Genomic DNA, 23,074 nt, shown 5'->3' with positions numbered 1-23,074 from the left:
CTGGAATGAAAGATCAGGAGGTTTTAAAACTGAATTGAAATACGGGCATTCAAAATAATTTTTAAAAATACTTCACAATGACCAGTGATAATCAGCTTTTAGGAATTATTTTAATATCAATAAATTAGGTACAGTCAAGACTGATCCCAAATAAATAATGCTATCCTAACTCTCCCCAAAACACCCAAGTCACATCGAAGACAGTAATAGGAATATAGACATGACATGACTTCAAAAAGAAGAGCAAAGTACATTAGTACATTAGTACAAATTTTCTTAATACTGTCTGTCTTGAGGAGACTAGCAGCCAGCCACTCACCAGAGCCTCTGACGGGACAGGCTTCAGGAATGGTTCCAAGGCCCCAGCAGCGGCCAGGCTCACAGCAGCATTGCATTTTTGTCATTCTGCCCGGGAGCTCTTGTGCACAGCGACCATTCACCAGGCCTGAGAAACATGTGCCTGATCTTTGATCTGAACATGTGAAAATAAAATAGAAGGCATGGCAGAATTATCTCAGGTTCTTACATTAATCATTTCACACATTAGAAGAGGTTAAATGAAGTGAGTTAGTTTACTTAATCTCTAGTGTATCTATTTATTCTCTTCATTTCTATTACATTTATTCATTCCTTTACTTATTTACTGAGCAAATGTTCATTGAGAACCATGCCACATCCCAGGGATACAAACATGAAAGACATAAAGCAGATATGAGTCCATACTGCAGTGAGAAGCCAACACAGCCAGGCCTGGAACTTGAAGAAAAGCAGAAAGGCAACAACCCAACCCCATCCTAGATCCTCCAATCCCAGCTGACTTGGAGATGTGTGCTGTTTTTGGCCACTGAGATTTTTGTGGATGCTTGTTACACAGCAGTATCTGACTGATAGAGGCCTACTTTAGAAAGGTTGATCAGAAGAATCTCTTTGAGACAGTGACATCTTAGAAGAAACTTGAATAAAGTCAGATAATGAACCAATTATCTGAAGGAAGAGTAGTTCAAAGAGAAAGAAGGGGATGTGCTTGATGTGTGTAAAAAGCAAGAGTCCAATATGACTAGAGAAGAACATGCAAAAGGGAGAGACTATGAGCTCAGAGAGATATCAAAGGCAATATCATGGAGACCTGAGGATTATTCAGGAGGACTTTGGATGTTATCTGGTGTTCTTTAAGATTAATTAAATGGATTCAATTAGAAGAAACACAATAGTTTACATTTAAAAAAATCTCTTTGGCCACTGACTATAGTGAGCACAGGAAGGAAGACCTTCAGGTGAGAGATGATGGTAGTCTGGATGAGGATGGTAGCAGTGAAGATGATGACATATTTTCAAAGTACAGCCAATGGGAACTTGCATGGGTGTGGGGTCTGAGGGAAAAGAGGGAATTTCCTAAGTTTTTGACTTACACAGCTGAGATGAGGATGACAAGGGAAAAAGTAGAATTAGAGAACATAACACCAAGCTTCTCTTTAACGTGTTACATTTGGGATATTAAATATATGAACCTGGAACCCAGAGGAGTGGTCAGGCTGAAGATATAACCTGTGAGTTATCAGTATATATACATGGGTATTATAAGCTAAGAGGCTAGGTGAGACATTTTCAAGAACTAGGCGCAATGGATTATGTCAAATGGTGATGAGAAGTAAAGTAAGGTGCAGATTCAGAAGTAATCACTGGGTTTGGCAGTATTGCTATGATAACCATTGTGTGTATTATCCTACAATATTGGGGGAAGAGAAGTGACATGATCAAATGTGACTAGGATAAAGGTCACTCTAGCAGCAGGATAGAGAATGGATTAGGATGGCAGATAAAAGCTAGAAGACATCATCAAAAGACTACATAAAAAGCAAAACTGCATAAAGATAAAATATTAGTGTCATCTGTGGGTTTATAACTAAATCTGCCTTTATTGTAAGCAATGAAAAAAATGGTGTCTAATTCATTATATATTATTCAACTTTTATCAAGATGCCTTCAAAGGTATTTTGTCTATGACCACCAGAAGAAAGATGTAGCACAACAATCAGGAGCTGCATATTAATAATGCACTTGAAACTATTAATCACAAATAATCCCATTAATAGATAAAGCCTATTTCTTTGCATTACATATAGTTTAAAATAAACATATTTTCCCAAATGGTCCATAGTATACCTCAGGTTGCTTTGCTTCCAAGTTATCCTATATAATAAAGAGCTAATATGCTAATTAGACCAGATGGAACGACCTTCAGGAATGACCTTCCTGAATGACCAGTGGGTGGGGCTGCAGGGCCGTGGGGCCATGAGGGCCGAAGCAGCCGGGGCTGTGAGGGCCTACTCTTGCACAAATTTCGTGTATCGGACCTCTAGTTGTTAAAAGAACTGACTTTAAGATGCTCCATGTAAGAATCAGTACACCTCCCCCTATTTCCCCAAAGAAACCCAGTATGTCCCAAAGCAAAGTACAGATGGTCCCCAACTTTAGGATGGTTCGACTTAACGATTTTTTGACTTTATGAAGGTGTGAAAGCAGTATGCATTCAGTAGGAACTATACTTCGAATTTTGATTTTGATCTTTTCCTGGGCTATAGATAATGTGGTATGAAATATTCTCCTGTGCTGGGCAGGAGCCATGAGCTGCAGCTCCCAGTCAGCCACACAACTACCAGGATAAACAACAGATACTCCGTAGTTTACTGTGTCACCAACGTTTTCTGAACATGTTTAAGGCAGGCTAAGCTAAGCGATGATGTTTGGTAGGTTAGTTGTATTAAGTGTGTTTTCCACTTACAAAGGGTTTATTGGAAAGTAGCTTCATTATATGTTGAGGAGCATCTGTACTAAATTTGGTACATGCCTGCATGCTTGAAGACACTGCAGACATTTCATAAACTGCCTAAGTTGCTGTCACTGGGATTGATTTCACAGGGAAGTTTCTATTCCCAAGAATGATCCAGGAAAATAATTTTGGAAATATTCATTCCAGGAACCCAAAGTACCACATTCCTAGATTTACTTGATTGTTACACTGCTCCAGAACAGGATGTAAATTAGAAAGTCCCAAACTCTTAACAGTAATCACTGTAATGAAACAATACTACCAGTTAAGTTGAATTGTATTGATCTCTTCAAGGTTTCTGCAAGGAGGAGGCTGTACCTTAAGTTTTGAAGAAGCAGTGGCCTTGAATCAGGAGACCTAGGTTTACATCAAAATACTAATTGATTGTGCAATTATATTGAACTCTTCTTTGTCCTGGAAAAGGGTTGGTGGGTGAATTAAATAAAACAACGTATGTTCTGTTTCTAGCAGAATGGTGGATTAGCTACTCTGAATGTCTCTTTCACTAGAAACATCACAGATAAAACAATTAAAAAATACATCACCTAGCTGGCATGAAAGAACTATTTAAAAAATACATCACCTAACTGGCATGAAAGAAATGAAAAAAGTCTCAAAATGAAGTGAAAACAGGAACCATAGGAGGTAAGTGAACAGAAAGTTTTCAGTTTTAGAGTTTGCTTCTGCAAAACTCTAGAAACCTGACATTTCAACTCATACTTTCCCAGGACCCAAAGCACAAACATAAGAAGCCTAGTTTCTCCCCTCCAATATGAATGTAACAGGGAACTCCCTGATGAAGCAGTGGCTCCAAAGAGCTGTATCCCTAGAGTAAGGTTAATTTAGAGAAGGGCAGCTAAGAGACTTGCCTGTCTCTGCCTCAGTCCTGGGTGGAGGAAAAGAAAGACCTTTCCAAAGAATCTGTAACCACAAGCTCTTCCTCACACAGGCAGCTTTGATGTCTCAATTCATATTAGGTCTGAAAAACTTCAAAGTAGCAATCTAATATAAAGATGTCCTCAGGTAGAAATATTTCAAGCAACAGGCAAAAACTAATACCACTGAGGATTTAATATTGACACCCGGTCTTAAAGAATTCCCACAAATAAAATTCCAAGAAAAAGAGGTAGCTAACAGGAAAAGAATAAGTAAACAAATAACACATAAGGAAACGAGGCTCAATGAAAAACAGCTAGCTGACTGAACAAACAGCAAATTTTAGATACTGAAATGGTCAGACTAATTCTGACAATTATTAATTAATGATAATTTATCTAATGTTAGTTAGTAACTACATTATAGTTAATATGTCTATGGTTATTAAAATATAAAAATGTGAACAGGGAGAAAGAGCCCATAAACAAGGAAAGAACAGACTTAAAAGAATTCAGTAAAACTTCTATAAATGAAAATGATGGTAACCAGTGAATATATTAAACAGTTTTGCACATAGATGAATAAAGAATTACTGAGCTAGATGACATAGATAAATAAATTAACTTCATTGTAGTTTAGAGAGACAGATAGAAAATGTTAACAAGAAGTTAAGAAATATGGACATGAGCTTGAAAAGATAATATGTATCTAATAGGAGTACTAGAAAGAGGTAATAAACAGACTGTGGGAGAAGCAATGTTCAACAGATACTAGTTTAGAACATTCTAACAAGGTTGCAACAATCTCAAATCTAGGAATTTTGACAAATCCAAAGTAGGAAAAATAAAAAGAAACCCACAGCTTGTCACATCACTGAAACCACAAACCAACAAAGGAAAAGTAAATATCTTAAAAACTAGAGGCCCGGTGCACGAAATTCGTGCATGGCGGTAGGGGTGTGTGAATCCCTCAGCCCAGCCTGCACTCTCTCCAATCTGGGACATCCCTCTCACAATCCAGGACTGCTGGCTCCCAACCGCTCGCCTGCCTGCCTGCCTGCCTGATTGCCCCTAAGCACTTCTGCCTGCCAGCCTGATCACCCCCTAACCACTCCCCTGCCAGCCTGATCGACGCCTAACTGCTCCCCTGCTGGCCCGATTGCCCCTAACTGCCCTCCTCTGCCAGCCTGGTCACCCTAACTGCCCTCCACTGCCAGCCTGGTCACCCCCAACTGTCCTCCCCTGCAGGCCTGGTCACCCCCAATTGCCCTCCCCGGCAGGCCTGTTCGACCCCAACTGCCCTCCCCTGAAGGCCTGGTTCCCCAAAACTGCCCTCCCCTGCAGGCCTGGTTCCTCCCAACTGCCCTCCCCTGCAGGCCTGGTCCCCCCCAACTGCCCTCCTCTGCCAGCCTGGTCACCCCTAACTGCCTTCTCCTGCTGGCCTGATCACCCACAACTGCCCTCCCCTGCAGGCCATCTTGTAGCAGCCATCTTGTGTCCACACGGTGGCAGCCATCTTTGACCACATGGGGCGGCCATTTTGTGTTGGAGTGACAGTCAATTTGCATATTACTCTTTTATTAGATAGGATAGCTAGAGAGGAAAGACAGACGACCTGCTAAGGAATGATATTTAAACAAGCACGGACCTCTTAACAGAAACAATGGATGCTAGACACAATGCAATAGTACTTTCTGTCCACTTAACATTCTGTATCCAAAGAAACCATCTTTTCAGAGGGAAAAATCAAGGTCATTTTCAGGAATAAAAAAAAAAAAAAAAAAAGAAAATTTTCTAAAAGTTCTCTCTAAAGAAAATTTTTGAAGAGGTGATTTAGGCAAAAGAAAAATGATTCCAAGTAGAAGGTTTGGAATGTATAAATAACAAAGAGGAAAAATATTGTTAGGTACCTGGGTAAAATCTAGCAGGCACTAAAATATCAAACAGCAATAATAATGATTAATTTGTTGCAAAGAGGGAGTGGCAGTAGCTAGAATTTTTTTAAATTGGGAGAGGGAGATCAAAGTATAACCACTCTGATATTCTTTTATTTTTTAGATTTTTAGATATGGGTAAAAATACAGATTAATTTTAGACTTGAAGTTACATATACATCTGAAAACAGCTATGATAACCACTAAAATCACAGAAATAATGTATGTAACTTCTGAACAACAGAGGAAAAATAACAGAATGTGGGGGAAGAAGGAACCCTGAATAAATCCAAAAGTAAGCAAGAAAGAGAAAAAAGTAAGTAGGAAGCATATAGAAGGTAATAGAAATAAAAACAAATATATCAATGTAAAACTTTCAACAATAAAGAATTAAAAAAACAAATATATCAGTTACTATAATTAATATAAATGAATTTAGTCTCAACTTAAAAGATAAAGATTTTCATATTGTGCAAAACAATTTAGATTTTGATTGTTTAAAAGAGACAAATTTAAAACATAAAGAAGCAAAAACAGTGAGAAGAAAAATATAATATAGGCATATATTTAAATATTACACTTCCTCTCACAAAATGTGATGCAAAAAAATAGGAGATAAAATATACCAAGAGAAAATATTTAGAAACTGACAAAAACAGTAAAAGAACTTTAGAATCAATAAATATTGAAAAAAGGTTCAATTTATCAGGAAAATATATTTTTAAACATCATCATCTTATAACATAATATCAAAATATGTAAAATAAAAACTTAAACACACAGAGAAACTGAGAAATCTACCATCATAGTGGGATATTTATTTATTTATTTATTTACTAGAGGCCCGATGCACAAAGATTCATGCAAGAATGGGCCTTCCTTCCCCTGGCTGCCAGCACCACCTTCACTCTGGCCGGAGCTGCCTTTCTGCCTTCCCACGCTGCCCAGAGGCCTGGAGTGGCTGGGGCAGTGCAGAACTTCTGCATCATTGCCATGGTGACAACACAAGCATCCTGCCCTGCCCCCGGCCACTCGGCGCCTGCGTATGCAAATTAGCCCGCCATCTTTGTTGGGTTAATTTGCATACTCATTCCTGATTGACTGGTGGGCGTCATGAAGGTACAGTCAATTTTTATCTTACTCTTTTATTAGTGTAGATAGTTTCATTGATTATAAACATATTTTAGAGAGGAAGGGAGAAAGAGAGAAAGAGAGACATCAATGATGACAGGGAATCATTGATTGGCTGCCTCTTGTGTGTTCCCCAATGGGGATCAAACCTGCAATCCGGGCATGTGCCCTTGATGGAATCCAACCATGATCTCCTGGTTCATAGATTAACACTCAACCACTGGGCCATAGTGGGATATTTATACAACTCTTTCAGTAACTGACAAAGTAGACAAAGTTCAGTAGATATAGAGAAAATCATAATAGTACAGTTAATAAATTTCATCTAATGGATATATCTATGCAACAACTGTAGAAAACACTTTTTTTTTTCAAGCCCATATGGGAGATTTGCAAGCCAGAAAAACCTCGTATACTTCTAAACAACAAATGGGCCAAACACAACAGCACATTGCAAATACGTGAATAAATATAAAAATGAGTAGGTGCTCATCAGGAATTCCTCAGGAATCTACATTTACCACTCTCAAACTTTGGGAGTCTGCAATATTTTAAGGGGTCCAAAAATCTTACACTGAACATTGCAGTGCATGTGAGCAACATCTCACAGTATGTAGGTACTACATAATTCCTGCTTATGAAGATTCCTATGACTAATAAAATACAAATTCATTTCAAATTATTACTTAATACTCAGTAGCATTTTCATTATGTATTTTCTCAAAGATATTGAATTATCCTCATATGTCCAATAATATCTATTGAAAGAAACCATGTCACTGGTGAGAGGGTAGAGGGGCAGAAAGTGAGGATTGGAAAGTAAATCATAACTTTTTTCATCAATTCAACAATTATTCTCTTCTAATAACATCATGGAGGCAAGGAAGTTACCTTCAATCTTTTGAGTCAAAAACATATCAGGATGAGATACAGATCAGTGATGTCTCGTTGTTAAGGTCTCCCCAAAAATAGATTTCAAAGGCAAAAGAGTGGGTAGGAGTTTGCTTTGCATATCTAAAATTGCATATCTCTGATAAAGTACTGTACTGGAAATGTGTCATATGAAAGAATATATGAAATAAAAAAGGGACCTCCCACAGAACTAAGAGTCATCTAGGCAGACTCTTAAAATAGGGAATTATTAGGAGCAAAGGCAGATGAAGCATATTTATTACCATTTAGGACAAATCCTTCTAATGCTTGGTATATGTTTAACTGTAGGATTGATATGCCACTGGAATGAAAACAAGTCTATTCCTCCAATAATAGCCTATCACCCTCACTACACTCACAGAGCAAGGTTTACATGAAGTCTTATTTAAAGCCACACTGAAAAAGAGGAAGCAATCCATCTCTTCTGATTAAAATATAAATCTATCTTGAAGCAAAATAATGGTACCATTATCAGAGTTTGTTTCATGGCTTGACATTCAGTCTAAACTTGATTTAAGAGAACTGAAGGTTAATTATACATTGTGATGAAAACTTGGTAAAAGTTGGGGGTTGAACCTTGAAATAAATATGTCTCCTGTTGAGTGAGCTTTGCTCGTTAAAAATGAAGGGTTCAGCCAGAAAACACGGGTGAGGTTAGCTCAAGCCAGAATACTAAGAGTGATAGTAGGTGTTCGGTAAATAGCAACCATTGTCTCAGGTTTTATCCCCTGATCCTAGAGGTTGCCCCCACCTCTTTGATGGTCTGGCGCCAACATGGGTTTCCCTTGATTGATCTTGCAGATTCCGACTGTTCCTAAAATACATTCATGTTACTTTTATGTTTCCGTTACACAAGACTAACTGTAACTAGGAACAATGGTTCTTAGAGTTACTTCTTGCTTTAAAACAGTGAACTGTTCCTTCCTCACTGTCTAAGCTTCTCTTTCAGGGACATTCTTTCTTAATTAAAATACTATCCCTGTTCCACCAGTCACCTGTTATATGATTCTGAAGTTAAAACTAAAACACTATTCAGTATTTTGTTTCATCCCCATCTCCCCTTTCCCTTTAGTTAAATATTTACTTTTTGGTTATCTTTCAAGTGTTGTTATAAATGTGTACATGCATATGTAATCAACACCCATCATTCACATAAAATGCTGCATAATAACAGCACGTCCTGACATCCTTCTACATCATCGTATCAAGATCTTCCTCATTTCTTTATAACAGTTTTTCCCCATTGATTTTTGTCTATGTCCTGCTCAAAAGTCTTGATGGGCTCTCACTGCCCTCAGGACCAACCTGGAACTTTTTAGCATGGCAGTTAAGAACTTTAGCAATAGAACCTTCATCTCAACCCATTTTTCCAGTTTTACTCAGCAATCCTTCCCCGACATGCTCTTCTCACCATCTCCTGAGATACTCAGCACCTGTAATCTTGCTCACACCTTTCTCTTTGCTCAGCACACCCTAATTCCTTTGGGGAGCTCCTGCCCGTTTTTCAAGATCAACATCAGTGCTCATTTCCTGTGATCAATTTTCACTACAATAATCAGGCCTTTCATTTCAACTTATAGCATTTATTGCCTAAAAATTACTTAGCAATTAATCGCCTCAAACTTTCTCTCTGCCCCCCCCCCATTATGTTTTCCAGTTTTGTTTTCTCAAGAATATTCCAAGGCAATATTGTGCACTGAAACTTTTGTTTAACACTCAAGGCAAAGCACTTGGATGTTGTGGTGAAGTCATGTTACCACAAGAATTTCTAAACTCTTGCTCTTATTTTCTGAACTTCACTTGCTGCTGACTGGCACTTGGGAGTCCCCCTGCTGAGGGTCCCTGCTAGAGCTCTGTGCACACAACAGCAGCAGTGACATTATTTTTCACACAGAATTTGCTCCATGCTGCTTGTCAATACATTATTTACTCATCGCTGGCTGCCAGTTACTCTTCTGCCTATATTACAATCTGAAGCTTAGGTATTAAAAATGCCATGGATATGACAATGACACTGACTTCCAAAATGACATAAGGGCCATCAAGTTGTGCTACTAAAAATGCTTCTAAAAATATTGTTAGGTATGTTTCAACTCTTTAGAAATGACACATGTTAGTACTCTGTTAAAAATAGAAAGCTCTTTCCTGGATATTTAAAAAATTTGATGAAACACACCTGATAAATTTAAATTAGGAATTTGACTTTTATAGTTAGCATGAAATTAAATGGGAAAACTATCCTGTTTTACTGGTATAATTAAAACTAGAGGCCCGGTGCATGAAATTTGTGCATGGGTAGGACCCCTAGGCTTGGCCAGCGATCAGGGGTGACCAGGGGGCCCCCGCTGGCACCTGTGGGCTGGGGGCAGCTCCTGCATTGAGTGTCCACTGATTTGCATATTAGGCTGTTATTATATAGGATGCCTAGCTAAGCTTACCTGCCATATGAAAATATTTTCCTACACATAAAAGAAAAAGGCAGTTACTGTGACCAGGTGGCTGAGTTGGTTGGATGGTCATCCCGTACACCAAAGGTTTTGGGTTTGATTCCCAGTCAGGGCACATACCTAGGTTGTGGCTTAGATCATAGGTCGGGATATGTATGGTAGGCAGCTGACCAATGTTTCTCTCTCTCTCCCCCTTCCTCTCTCTCTCAAAATTAATAAAAAACATATACTCTAGTAAGGATTAAAAAGAAAAGAAGAAGGCAGTTTGTTGATACTTTACAATGTGGGATAGGCTTGGGGTATATTTGTTAACTAGAATAAGGAAGGGAAGCATTCAGCATGTGCCACTCTTAGAATAAAGCTGCAGATAACATGCAGTTTCACACTCAAAAAAAAAGTTTTGAGTTCGTCCAACTTATTATGGTTAGCATATATTTGGTTACAAAATAAACAGCATGGGAATATCTATGACCTATAAAATTCAATCATAAATAAATTCAATCTAAGAAAATATACCCAGATTTTAAAAAATCAAAGTCAACGATTTCTTACACATTAGAATGTTAGATTTATTTTTTCTCATATATAGAAAACATGTACTTATTCCAAATGTAACATAGTTATTCAAAAAAATTTAAGCTGCTTACTTAATTTTAACACTGATTTCGTAATTTTAGAGAGTCGTTCTCCCCTCCTGGAGGGTTTTCCTCTGTTCCTGGCTTAGGATGTTGATACTGAAATGAACAGGGACTCATGCTTTGCACAGGACTCACTGTGCCTCACTCTTAAGAGCTCATGCAGGCTCTGAGATCATCTAGGACCACTACTCAGTACCACCACATCATGTCCAATAGGGTGACAATGAAAAGCAGTTATTAACCAGCATAAAATTCTTACATTTGATCTGATCTCATTCATTCATTTGTTGGTTGGGCTATTCATTCAGAAAAGACTTATTGAGCCCAAACTTGTATTCAAGGTACTACTACATAGACATATAGCTGCATAAGGCAGGACCTAATGAAGTTCACAGTCTGGCCAATGAGTAAAGCACAAGTTCCTGTGACAATATGGTAAGCCCAGAAATGAAGGAAATTAAAAATATTTTTATGGGAGGGGCTGATGAATTTTGTCCAAGAGAATGTAGATTAGGTAGCAATGGCTATAAAGAAATGTGGTATCTGATTTGGGACTTGAAGGATCAGTTGAATTTATTGTTGTTGTTTTTTTAGAATTAAAAAAATATTAAAAAGCACTTTCACTAATTCATTAATAAAATGTGAGGATTTTCACATTTTCATAAACTAGGTAGGTCAGGCATCCTATTTGTTGAAGGGCCAGAATTTCAGTTAGTTTTAATGGGCACAGAAGGGGATATCAAGATGCTTCAAGTAGAGGGGATATTGTGGGCAAAGACCTGGACTGTGCTCATGTTCACAATGAGAGAAATGTGTTGGGTGAGAGATGAGTTCTGAATACAGTCTGTCAGCTTCTAAAGGGCTTTGAATGTCCAAGAAAAGACTTAGGACTTTTATATAGATAGGCAGGAGATAAAGAGAGTTTATCATGATTTAATGGTAAACCAAATATCTGAAATTAAAGAAAAACAACCTCAGTAAATCATTAGAAATCTTGATTTTGACTATCTGAATATGATGAAGAATATGCCTCCTTTTCAACGCAAACAACAGAAAAAAAGAACAAGTGTTGTCTGACTAAAGAAGGGTTTAAGAAATCAGTTTAAGAAATCAAGTATAAAGAAATAATTTAGAAATATGATATAAAACAGTAATATTTATTATGGCAAATTCTGTCCTCTAACTGGTTTGTCTTTCTTTTTAACCCTCCCCAACTCCATTCCAATTCATTCTCAAAGGCCTTCCCACATTGCCTACCAAATAAAATGTTACATACACCTTATTTGGTATTTCCAGAACTTCACAGTAAAATCCTCATTTATTTCTCCAGCCACATTTCTTCTAGCCATATTCTAAAACAACTTTCCTGAAGCCAAAATATGACATACAGCCATTGATGTTCAGTAATGACTCACTCGTTGACATTTCTCCTGCAGAGTTGAGTCCATTAACTGTTTCAAGCAGATGATTGTGTGTGTGTGTGTGTGTGCATTATTTTCCTATACTAATTTAAGAAAATTAAGCACTTTTGGTTGTTCTACTAATTTTCAATTCTCACAGCTGATAAATTTAATGTTAAAAGAGCCTTGGCCTATGTGGCTCAGTTGGTTGGAGCTTTATCCCATACATTGAAAAGGTTGCCGGTTTAATTCCCAGTCAGGGCACATACTTAGGTTGTGAATTCGATCCCTTTCTAAAGCAGGATCTACATCTCTCATATTTATTGTTGGATGGCAAGAACTAGCATAGTGTCTGGCATATCAATACATTTTAGTAAATGAATTCAGGCCTCAGTCCTTTTGTTGGGGCTGACTCTGTATTTCCATTTCAGCAACCCAGTTCGCTTGGGCACCATCATCAGGATCTACAGAGGCCTGGCAGTCAGTTGCTGACATATCCTCCTCGTGGAGATAGGAGACTGGCACTGCCCAGACGACCATCCTCTAGGAAACCAAGCAACTCCATTTTTGGGTGCTGGCTTAATTTTCGTAATTCTTGTATCTCATGAAACTTTAATGCCCCTAAAGTCTAAGACTTGCTCAATAATGGTTGACCTACACATGATCAAGAAGCACTGTTCCGTTTCTCTAAACAAAGAACATAAAATATATTTAGCTTTAATTTGAATATGCTTAAAGAACAAAATTAAAGGTGTCCATTACTTTTCCATAATAAATATTTTCACTAGAATAAGCAAGGCCTAAGTAAATAAGACATTGACTATATTCATGATTCATAGCAATGAAAGAACATTTAATTACTACATTCTGTCTCCAAAGCAGAATTTTTAAAATCTTTCTCATGCCTTTGTGTCGCTAATGCTGGGCAAAAGCAATGTCTTGAGGAAGTTTTTCTTCATTTCCAAAATGACTCTGACAACATAAAACAAACCCAGATGGCTTCTGAAACTGAAGTCTTTGCAAAGAGCACCTGGTCTATCAATCTCTCAATAGTGGTACCGTTTATTTTAAACAACTCTTTCAGCCATTTTCCCAATGGTTTTATAATCGTTGCCATCTTCATACCTGCTTGGGCTGTTCTGTCATTATAAAGAAGCAGTGTATTGTGCTTTCAAAAATACAAGGCTTACCAATGCACCGAGAGCCATCAGTTGAGGTTACATATCCACGTGGACAAATGCAAAAATAGCTTCCCACGGTGTTGGAGCATTCGCCAGTTTCACATATCCCAGGAATGACGCTGCACTCATCGATGTCTAATCAAGGGAAGAAGGAGAAGACGGTGAGAAAGGCCTTCATTAAATAGCTTTTAGAAGGGATTTAAAAAAAGAGTATGAGTGCAATCATGGTTGATTAGGTCAGATCATATAACCCTGAAGATACTCTTGTTTCAGGCCCTAGAGAATTTCTCACACATATCTATGGGAACTGAGATGAAAGTAAACTCCCATGGCAGTAAAAAGAGGCCAACTAAAGCAAAACTCTATATCCTTTTTTTTTTTTCTCCCAAATGCAATTTAAATTGGAAATAAGTAAAAATGTCAACGTTTTAGTTTCCATTCTACATCAGTTAGGAATTATCCTACTACAACCTTTATAAAAACGCATACAGGGATTATATTTTAAAATATGGAGTAGCTACATTTTAAATTTTTATAGCTAATTTTCACACTAATCTTTTGAACCAATGGAAGGTGGCAAATGCAAATGCAAATGCTTTTTTTTTTTTTTTTTTTCTATTTGGCTTCAGGAAATGTTTTTGTACTTACATCTGAATATGGGTATATTTGACATTCTAGGAATTAACTCCAAATCTAAAATAATATAGAAACACCACAAAGGGCAAACTTGGGAGGTGTCCAGTTTTCCTATTGTACCTCCCTGTTAATTCATTCAGTTTACTCAATGCTGGGACTAGTCTATTCCCTTTCACATTAATGAAAGGTCTGCTTTCTTTTAAACTTTCACTAAAGCAGGAAACCTGGCCATTTATATAAGCTTTAATGTACTTTTCTTCTAGTTCAATAAGCATCGAGAGGTGGAAAGTCAAAGCTACAATTTGGTACACTGGGCGCTAATTGTTAATACATTGAAAAGGAAATGAACCATTGTGAGGAAAATCCAGCTATGCCTGCTGGGAGTTAGCTGTCCTTTCTAAGGAACTAAACTAGCAAAGACCAGTGAATACAGAAACCAATACTAAAAGACACAAACAGATAATTACTGAAATGTGAATTTGAGCATTTAGTTTTTTTAGTTACGTTTATTTTTTTAGAAATGTATTAATAAAAACACAGGAAAATGATATTGTTGTAAATAAAAGAAAAATGATTATAAAAATAGTTGGCAATGACTTTCTTTTTTTTCAATATATATTTTTATTGATTTCAGAGAGGAAGGGAGAGGAGAAGAGGAATAAAAAAATCAATGATGAGAGAGAATCATTGATTGGCTGCCTCCTGCACGCTGCCTACTGGGGATACAGCCTGCAACCTGGGCATGTGCCCTGACCAGGAACGGAACCGTGACCTCCTAGTCGATAGATCAACGCTCAACCACTGAGCCACATCAGCCAGGTCGGCAATGCCTTTCTTGAATTCCTTTATTAGTCTATTCATTTATCCTTTCATTTCCCATTTATTCTATCACTCTTGCTTACAAGCTGCATCATGTAATAACTATATGCCCGTGTGTCTTCTTGGAATGTGCGTATAAAAAAAATTACCAGATTCAGACATTCTCTGAAATAATATCTTTATTTGAGGCTTAATATTCAACCACTGAAGGCACAATTGTACAAATCAAAATCTACCAACTCCCCAAGAGAGATCAGAATTCTAACAGGAACTGACTACATGAGGAGCATATATGTAATTTGGTGTGTTACCATCAGACTTAATCCAACAAAATGAAACCATGTGTACAAAATTAAGACCTGTTGCATCTTGTGTTGCTGTCTTAGCTCAGTGCATCCTAAAAAAACTGAACTGGATTCAGAAGAGAAAGAACTCTAGAATAGTTGTACTTGGTTAACCAAATAAAGTAATCAATCACTTCTGGACAAGGAAGACAAAAAAATAGAAAAGCACAAAGTACAGCAGCAAGAAGTGCAAAAGTGAAGAGCCAGAAAACTTCCCTCTGATCCTCTTACATCTAAAGTTATACCAACAGTCAAGGCACTTATGGGGCTCCAGATTAATCCAAATTCTTAAAAATTAAGAACTTAAGTCTTTCATTTAAGCATTAACTCTCATTTCTTGGCATTTCCTTCCATAATAAAGAACTTCTTTGTGCTCTACTTCCAAATATCCTTCCTGACAACAAAAAGAGTACACAACTGAAAGATGTTTAACATTTTCTTTTTTAAGGAAAAAAATATTTGGAACATAGGAGCTCACATGGAATGATATTAAATTTGTGGGTTTTGTGTTAAATATTTTATTGTTCAAAAACTCCATGTTTCACAATTCTCCTTAGAATTGAGTAGGAATTTTAAAAGGTTACAGTCAAAATAATTACATGTAAAAGGCTCTCGGCAAAGTATTTAAGAATTCTATATGAAAAAAAAGAATGTTTTTCATTTATTTTTGAGCTAGACTCCCTCCAAAATTCTTTAAATTAAAACATTTGGTCCTTTTTTTTTTTTTTTTACTGCATTTCAATGTAGCCATGCCCAATATTTATTCATCCATTTAAACTTAAATTTATCATTAACATTTATGTTAAGAAGGATGTATGTATTTAACTCTTTTGTAGTATCATTTCTTCAAGAGCATATGTCATAATCGGGTTTGGAAGTGTTATCTTGTCAAATATAAAGTGTATATTCCCTAGCTATATACAAATGTGCCTATGTCTATTCATGGGGAAGCCATTTGTTTAATGGGAATTAATTTCATTCATGCTCTGCATAACTAATGTGCTTCCACCTACTTTCCATTAAACTTTTTTTTTTTTTAAAGTTTATCAGTTTGGAGGCTTTGGTCTGCAAATATTAGAAAAACTGATCCACACTGACATAAACCAGAAAATTTAATAGCTTGCATATCTGGAAATTCAGAAGGGCCATGGACTTCAGGACTGGTGTGAGCCAATACCCCTTGCTCAGTTTCTGTGAGATACACTCAGCCATGCCTTCCTCTGTGCTTCGACATCATCCTGAGGGTGCCTTCCTTGATAGAAGCAACATGGCCACAGCAGTTGTAGGCTATACCTTTGACTGGGACATCAAGCAGAAGAGAGGGTGTCTCTTCCTGTGATTCTCTCCTAAGAGCGAGAATACTTTTTCAAGGAGAACCAAGCAAGTCTTCCCTTATGTTTTAATGTCCTCAATGAGTCACATGCCTATTTTTGAAGAACTCCTCTAGTCAAGAGAATATGCTGATTGGAATAGAGTCCTGAACCAAGTGGGAATGGTTAGCTTTAGACTAGTAATAGAGAATGTGACACAGGGAAGAACATATTTTGAGATTAAGTTGAGTTTGGGACATTTTGAACTTGAGATGTTTGAGAGAAACAGGCAGAAATTCCAATTGTGCCACTAAAAATTTGAAACTCAGTAAAGATGTAAGGCATAAACATGTACATTTGTGGTTTATCACCAACTCCATGAATTGCATTTTGAAGTTGTAACAATATATGGGATCTCAAAGATGACCCATAAATGAAAAGAGTTGAACTTAAGGAGGGAAGTCTGAGAACCACCACCATCTAAGTGAAAGTCAAAGGAAGTAAGGCCAGTATAGGAGGCTGGGAAGGAAAGTTTAGGGAGGTAAGAGGAAGAGTATGATGAATGGTGGCTAAGAAAGAACACTGTCAAAAAAGAAGGGGTTTTTTAAGTGTGCCATGGAAAGGTAAAGAGAGAGAAGGACTGGAAAGTGTTTGATAATTTGAAGAGGCGGAACACTTTTTTTTTTTTTTTTTAAGAAAACTAGATCTAAGCAAAACCATCTGACAGGTTACTGACTGCCAAACCACATAACCTCATATTTGTCAACCAACATTTACAACATTTACTGTAAATCTTACTCAAAGCAGAATATAATGAATAATTTGGTAAGTAGTGCTAAGTGTGATCTCAGATATCACTGAATTCTAAGAACAGTACCCTAGAGATTGTCAGTTCCAATATGTACATGTCATACATAAAAGCAGTCCATGGAACAACTGTGTTACAGAGAATTAGAACATCAACAAGAAATTTTGTTTTTTTTAAAATGTGTTTTAGAATATTTTCTTTTCATGTATGCCAAAGAACTTTATGTATTTGGCCATTCTGTATATATTTTTTTGTATAGAAAGTATATCCTGTTTAATATTCAACTTCTATTAATTCGTATACTGTTTAAAATTAGGAATATTCATTACCAAAGTTTAAACACAATAAATTGCTAACTATTTCAAGCTTTTCAAAGGACATAGGCATTATTGAAATAAAATAAGTTGCAATAGAAAATTAATGTTTTCTTTCCCCTTTTCATATTTTGAAAGCAAGTTATACACAGAATTTCACTGTATATTTATAAATAGCTTTATTTAAATATAATAATTGTGTGGCAATGCAATTCACTTTTATTTAAAGTATAACATTCAATGGTTTTTAATATATTCATAGGATTGTAAAACCATCATTACAACCTACTTTGAGAACATTTTTATCCTCCCAAAAGTAGTTCTATCTCATTAGTAGTCACACTTCCTGCCTTCCTCCAAGCCCTAGGCAACAACTAATCTATAACTAATAGATCTATAAGTAATACTAACTAATCTGTCTCTATAGATTTACCTGTTCTAAACATTTCATATAAATGGATTCATAAAATATCTGATCTTTCATGACTGGTTTCTTTCACTGAGCATAATGTTTTCAAGGTTCATCAATGTTGTGGCATATATCAGTACTTCATACCTTCAGATTGTTGAATAATATTCCACTGTGTGGATATATCACATTTTATTTATCCATTCATCACTTGATGGTATTTGAGTTGTTTCCATTTTGGGGCTATCTATAATAATAAGAGCGTAATATGCTAATTAGACTGGACGACCTTCCGGACGACCACACTATGACACCCACTGGTGCCAGGCCAGCCAAGGCAGGTGCAATGTGACTGGTTGGGGGCCCGGCCATTGCCCCATGATTGCCCCACAGAGAGAGGCCCAGGCCACCAGCCGGCAGGGCAATCAATTGGGGGGTTCCACCCTCTGTGAGGGAAGCTGGGTCTAAAGAATTTCCAGTAACCACCAGAGGCTCGCCCCGATGACAGCAACTGGTGCCCTGCCTTGGTCTGGCACTCACACCTGCAGCCAGCGCCTGCCCCACGTGCACCTGCTACTGGTGCCAGAACTGCCACTCGCACCTGCTGCCGGAGCCCAGCACCAGTCCTGATTGCTCAGCACCATCAGCGAATGCAAGCAGTAGCTGCCGGACCTGATCGCCCCTGAGGACTTTCCCACCTCCCCCTGCTCCTGAGGGGTGATTGGGACAGCTGCTGCCACTTGCACCCACTGATGGCGCTGGCCCTGCTCACATCTGCTGCTGGTGCCAGCCCCAATCACTCTGCACTGTCAGCCGGTGCGAGCGAGGCCGGCACCATCAGCGCATGGGAGTGGTGGTGGCGGGAGCAGGGCTGCCTGCAGACAGAGGACTGGGGGCCATGGCGGGAGGGGCCGGGCAGGGGCACAGAGGATGGGCTGAGACCCACCCCTGTGCCCACTGCAGCCTCATAGCCCACAGTTCCTTTCAAGGTGCACTAATTCGTGCACTGGGCCCCTAGTATATTACATTACTTGATTTTCAGATGCTGAACTAACTTTGTATTTCTGGAATAAACCTTAACCGATAATGATGTATAAACCTTTTTGAAGGTGGCTTGATATGCTGATATTTTCTTGAGGATATTTCCATCTATATTCATAAGAGAATTTAATCTGTAGTTTTCTTTTCTGGTATTTTCTTTCTGGTTTTAGAATCAGAGTGATACTCTCCTCAGAGAATGAACTGAAAGGCACTCCTATGTTCTCTATTTTGGGGAAGAGTTTATGGCAGATTGGTATTATTTTTTGAATGTTTGGTAGAATTTACCATTGAAGGCATCTGGGCCTAAAATTTTCTTTCTTTGTGGTAAATTTTTAAATTATTAACTCTTATCTCTTTAGTTTTTATATCATGTTTAAAATGCATTGTTACAACCTACTCAGATTTCTATTTCTTCTAGTGTCAGTTTTGTTAGTTTGTATTTTTCTAGAAATTTGTCCTTTTTGTCTTATATAATTTATTGGCATAGTATTATTCATAGTATTCTTTATAACCATTTTTATAGGTCAGTAGTAATGTCCCTTCTTTAATTTATGATTAATAATTTGAGCTTTCTTCTTTTTCCTTGTTCAGTGTAACTAAAGGGTTGTTGGTTTTGTTCATCTTTTCAAACAACCAACTGTTGGTTTTGTGAAAATTCTCTATTGTTTTCTAAACTCAATTTCACTTATTTCCATTATAGAATTTATTATTGTCCTCCTTCTGCTTGCTATGATTTTCGTTTGTTGTTCTTCATTTATTTCTTAAAAGTTGAAGGTTAGGTTACTGACTTGGGATCCTTTTTTTTAATATAGTTGTTCACAACTATAGATTTCCCTCTGAGAAGTGCATTAAATAAATATCACAAGTTTTTCATGTTTTTTGTTTGTTGTCATTCATCTCAAATTATTTTTCTAGTTTTTCTGTGATTCTTCTTTATACAATCGGCTATTTAGGAGTCTGTTGCTTAATACCCACATATTTATGAATTTCCAAATTTTCCTCCTGTTATTAATTAATTTCATTTAATTCCATTGTGGTTGGAGCAGAGCACATCCTTTGTATGATTTCATTCCTTTTAAATGTATTGAGCCTTGTTTTATGGCCTAGCACATATATGGTCTCTACTGAAGCACGTTCTGTGTGCATCTGAGAAGAATATATATTCTGCTACTGTTAAGTGGAGTACTCTACATGTCTATAAGATCAAATTAGTTTATAGTGTTCATTTCCTAACAGTCTTCTGCCTAGTTGTCATATTATTTTTACCCATTAATAAAAGTGTACTATTGATTTCTCCACTGTTATTGATAAATTGTCTCTCCCTTCAATTCTGTCAGTTTTACTTTATATATTTGGGGCTCTGTTGTTAGGGCATATATACTTATCTAACCACTATAACTCTGATGGACTCATCCTTTTGTCATTATACAATGTCCTTATCTCTAGGAACATTTTTTGCTTAAAGTCTATTTTATCTGATAACATTTTAGCTGGTTGTCATTTGCATATTTTTTTTCTATCTTTTAATCTTCAAACTATCTGTGCTTTTTATTCTAAAGTATGTATTCTGTAGACTGCACAGGTACTTAATTGGTCAATTGTTAAGCTTAGAACCCTTAGGAAGTTGCATTTTCCCCCTTTACGGTTGGATGTATGTATGGCTTGGAGATTGGTGTTCAAGAAGTTTATAGGTTTTTCTGCCCCATGGTCAGCCAGGGACTAGTAGCATGGAGGTTCCTTCTCTGATTTCTCTTGGAGAGGACACAGCCTTGAGCATGCACATAATTTCTAACTGCCAAAAATGTGCTATTATTTTTAAGCCAGGTTCCTTAGGAGTCACCCCTGGGTTAGAGTAACTTAAATTATTCAATGTTTGGACACAGGTTGCATTAAAGCTCTTTGTGCAGTGAACTTTCTGTCTGTGTTGATGGGTCTGTGTGTGGCTTAAGGAATGCTTTCAAGTCTGTCACACATCCCATTCTCATTGCTCCTGAGTGGGTATAGCCTACCCTTTTCAAACATCAGAGTTGACTGTGATCCTGGGAGGACTCTTCTGAGCTATCTCTTTCCCTAATTCTCTCTATTAAATTTCTGCTGCTGTTTTGGTTGAAACATAGAGTGACTAGCCTTCACTTAATTGCTTTCCACCAAAATCTCTACTGTGTTTGATAGTACCCTTAGGCATGGAGTTCTCTATTCACAGTTCCAAAATAAAATTATTCCCTCAGATTGAACTGCTTGTCCCCTGGACAAGGCAATAATGCTAGGAACAAAATCTCACTTTACCTAGAGTGATGTCTCTGCTCTACCAGCAGGAACTGTGAGAAGAACTTAGCTCCTGGTATTCTCAGTCTACCTCTCCTTGAGTCGAAGCTCTGCTCTGTGAATAAGCTGGAGTTGGGGCATTTGGATAGTCACTATTCTTGGCCAGTGCACCTGGTGTAGAGCTTCCACCTATGGGAGGGAGCTGAGTGGGGAAAGAGAAGCAGTCCTCTCTGTTGTTCCCACCTGGATTATAGCTTCTGCAAATGGACCAGGGGTGGGGAGAGGGGATGAGAAACACTGGGAGCCTGGCTCTCTTGAGGGTGAAACCACAGCTCTAGAGTGGTATCTGGGGAGAGAGGTTAGCCCTATTTCCCCTGGCTGTACCCACATGGAGTAGAGCACCCATATAGAGCTTCTGGAATACAATTGGAAAATTAGAATAGGAATCTGTCCTTACTTTGTAGCAATGAGCAGTAACTGAATCATTAAGCAGGGAAAGAGAGTAAGAATTTTACTTTTGGCAAAGATATCTGTCAATGTTGAAAAAGAAGGACAGGGTTAGGTTAATAATGGGGTCAGGGACAGTAAAGATAATGGCATGGTCTAAGTTAATGAGGGTGAGACCAGAGGAGGAAAATAAATGAAAGAAATATTCTGAAAGTAAGAGCAAGAATAAGGGAAAGGGGACAGTAAGTTTTCAATACTGAGCTAATGTTAACAAAATTAGTGAAATAAAGAAAATATATGTTGGAGGAGAGTGAATGGTTTCATCATTAACATTTGGAGCTAATAATACCTAGAAAACAGCTGAAAATCCAAGGTGGATCTTTTTTTTAAAAAACAACAACACATGTTTTTATTTATTTCAGAGAGGAAGGAAGAGGGAGAGATAGAAACATCTATGATGAGAGAGAATCATATATAGGCTGCCTTCTGCACACCCTCTACTGGGGATTGAGCCTTCATCTATGAATAAAGTTAGTTGAAACCATCAATGTGAATAAAATCAGTAAGATAGAGAATAAAAAGTGAAAAGAGAAAATGTTATAGATAGTTACTGAAGTGATATATTTATTTGAGAAGCAAGTTAAGAAAAAGAAAAACAAGCACTGGCCAGTTTTTCTCCATGGTTAGAGCATTACTTTGCAGACAGAAGGGTCTTGGGTTTGGTTCCCAGTCAAGGGAAGTACCTGGGTTGCTGTTTGATTACCAGCTATGGTAGGGGCACAAGTGGGAGGCAACCAAACAATGGTGTCTCTCTCACATTGATGTTTTTCTCTCTCCCTCTCCCTCTCCCTCCTCCCTCCCTTCCACTCCATTTAAAAATCAATGGAAAAAAATATCCTTGGGTGAGGATTAACAAAAGAAAAAAAAAGAAAAAAAAAGAGAGGTCGTCAGGATTACTGAAAAGCTATTTAAATTTTAAAGAAGTCAAAAGTAGTAAGCAGAATAATGGGTCACCAAAGATGCCAGAATCCTAATCTTGGGAACCTGTAAATACATTAGTTTAGAAGCCAAAGGATAACTAAGATGCTAATCAGCTTATTTTGAGATGGGAGGATAGCTGAATTATCTAGTCCTGGGTCCAATGTAATCAAAGGTTCTTATAAGTAAGAGGGAGACTGATGTGTCAGATTGAAAATACTACTTTCCCAGCTTTGAAGGTGGATGGGGCCAGAAGGCAAGGAATGAGGGCAACTTCTAGAAGGTGAAAAAGTAAAAAAAAAAAAATGGAGTGTGGGCTAGATACCCCAAAAGA

The 23,074-nt window shown here is 37.6% G+C and overlaps 1 protein-coding gene across 1 annotated transcript in view; it reads right to left on the bottom strand.

Moving 5' to 3' along the window:
• The window catches only part of FBN2 (fibrillin 2), a gene marked incomplete at both ends in the record, with an annotated part of 272,359 nt that overhangs the window by 118,342 nt on the left and 130,943 nt on the right, over positions 1–23,074 (bottom strand). The window contains 2 exons of the mRNA XM_080678695.1: positions 320–472; positions 13,379–13,504. Coding sequence (XP_080534821.1) covers positions 320–472; positions 13,379–13,504 — 279 coding nt within the window. The remainder of the gene's footprint in view (positions 1–319; positions 473–13,378; positions 13,505–23,074) is intronic.

This window comes from Plecotus auritus, assembly GCF_963455305.1.
Source record: "Plecotus auritus genome assembly, chromosome: 7".
Classification (NCBI taxonomy): Eukaryota; Metazoa; Chordata; class Mammalia; order Chiroptera; family Vespertilionidae; genus Plecotus; species Plecotus auritus.
The sequence above is the reverse complement of the archived record's forward strand: the minus strand, read 5'-3'. Positions and strand labels throughout refer to the sequence as shown.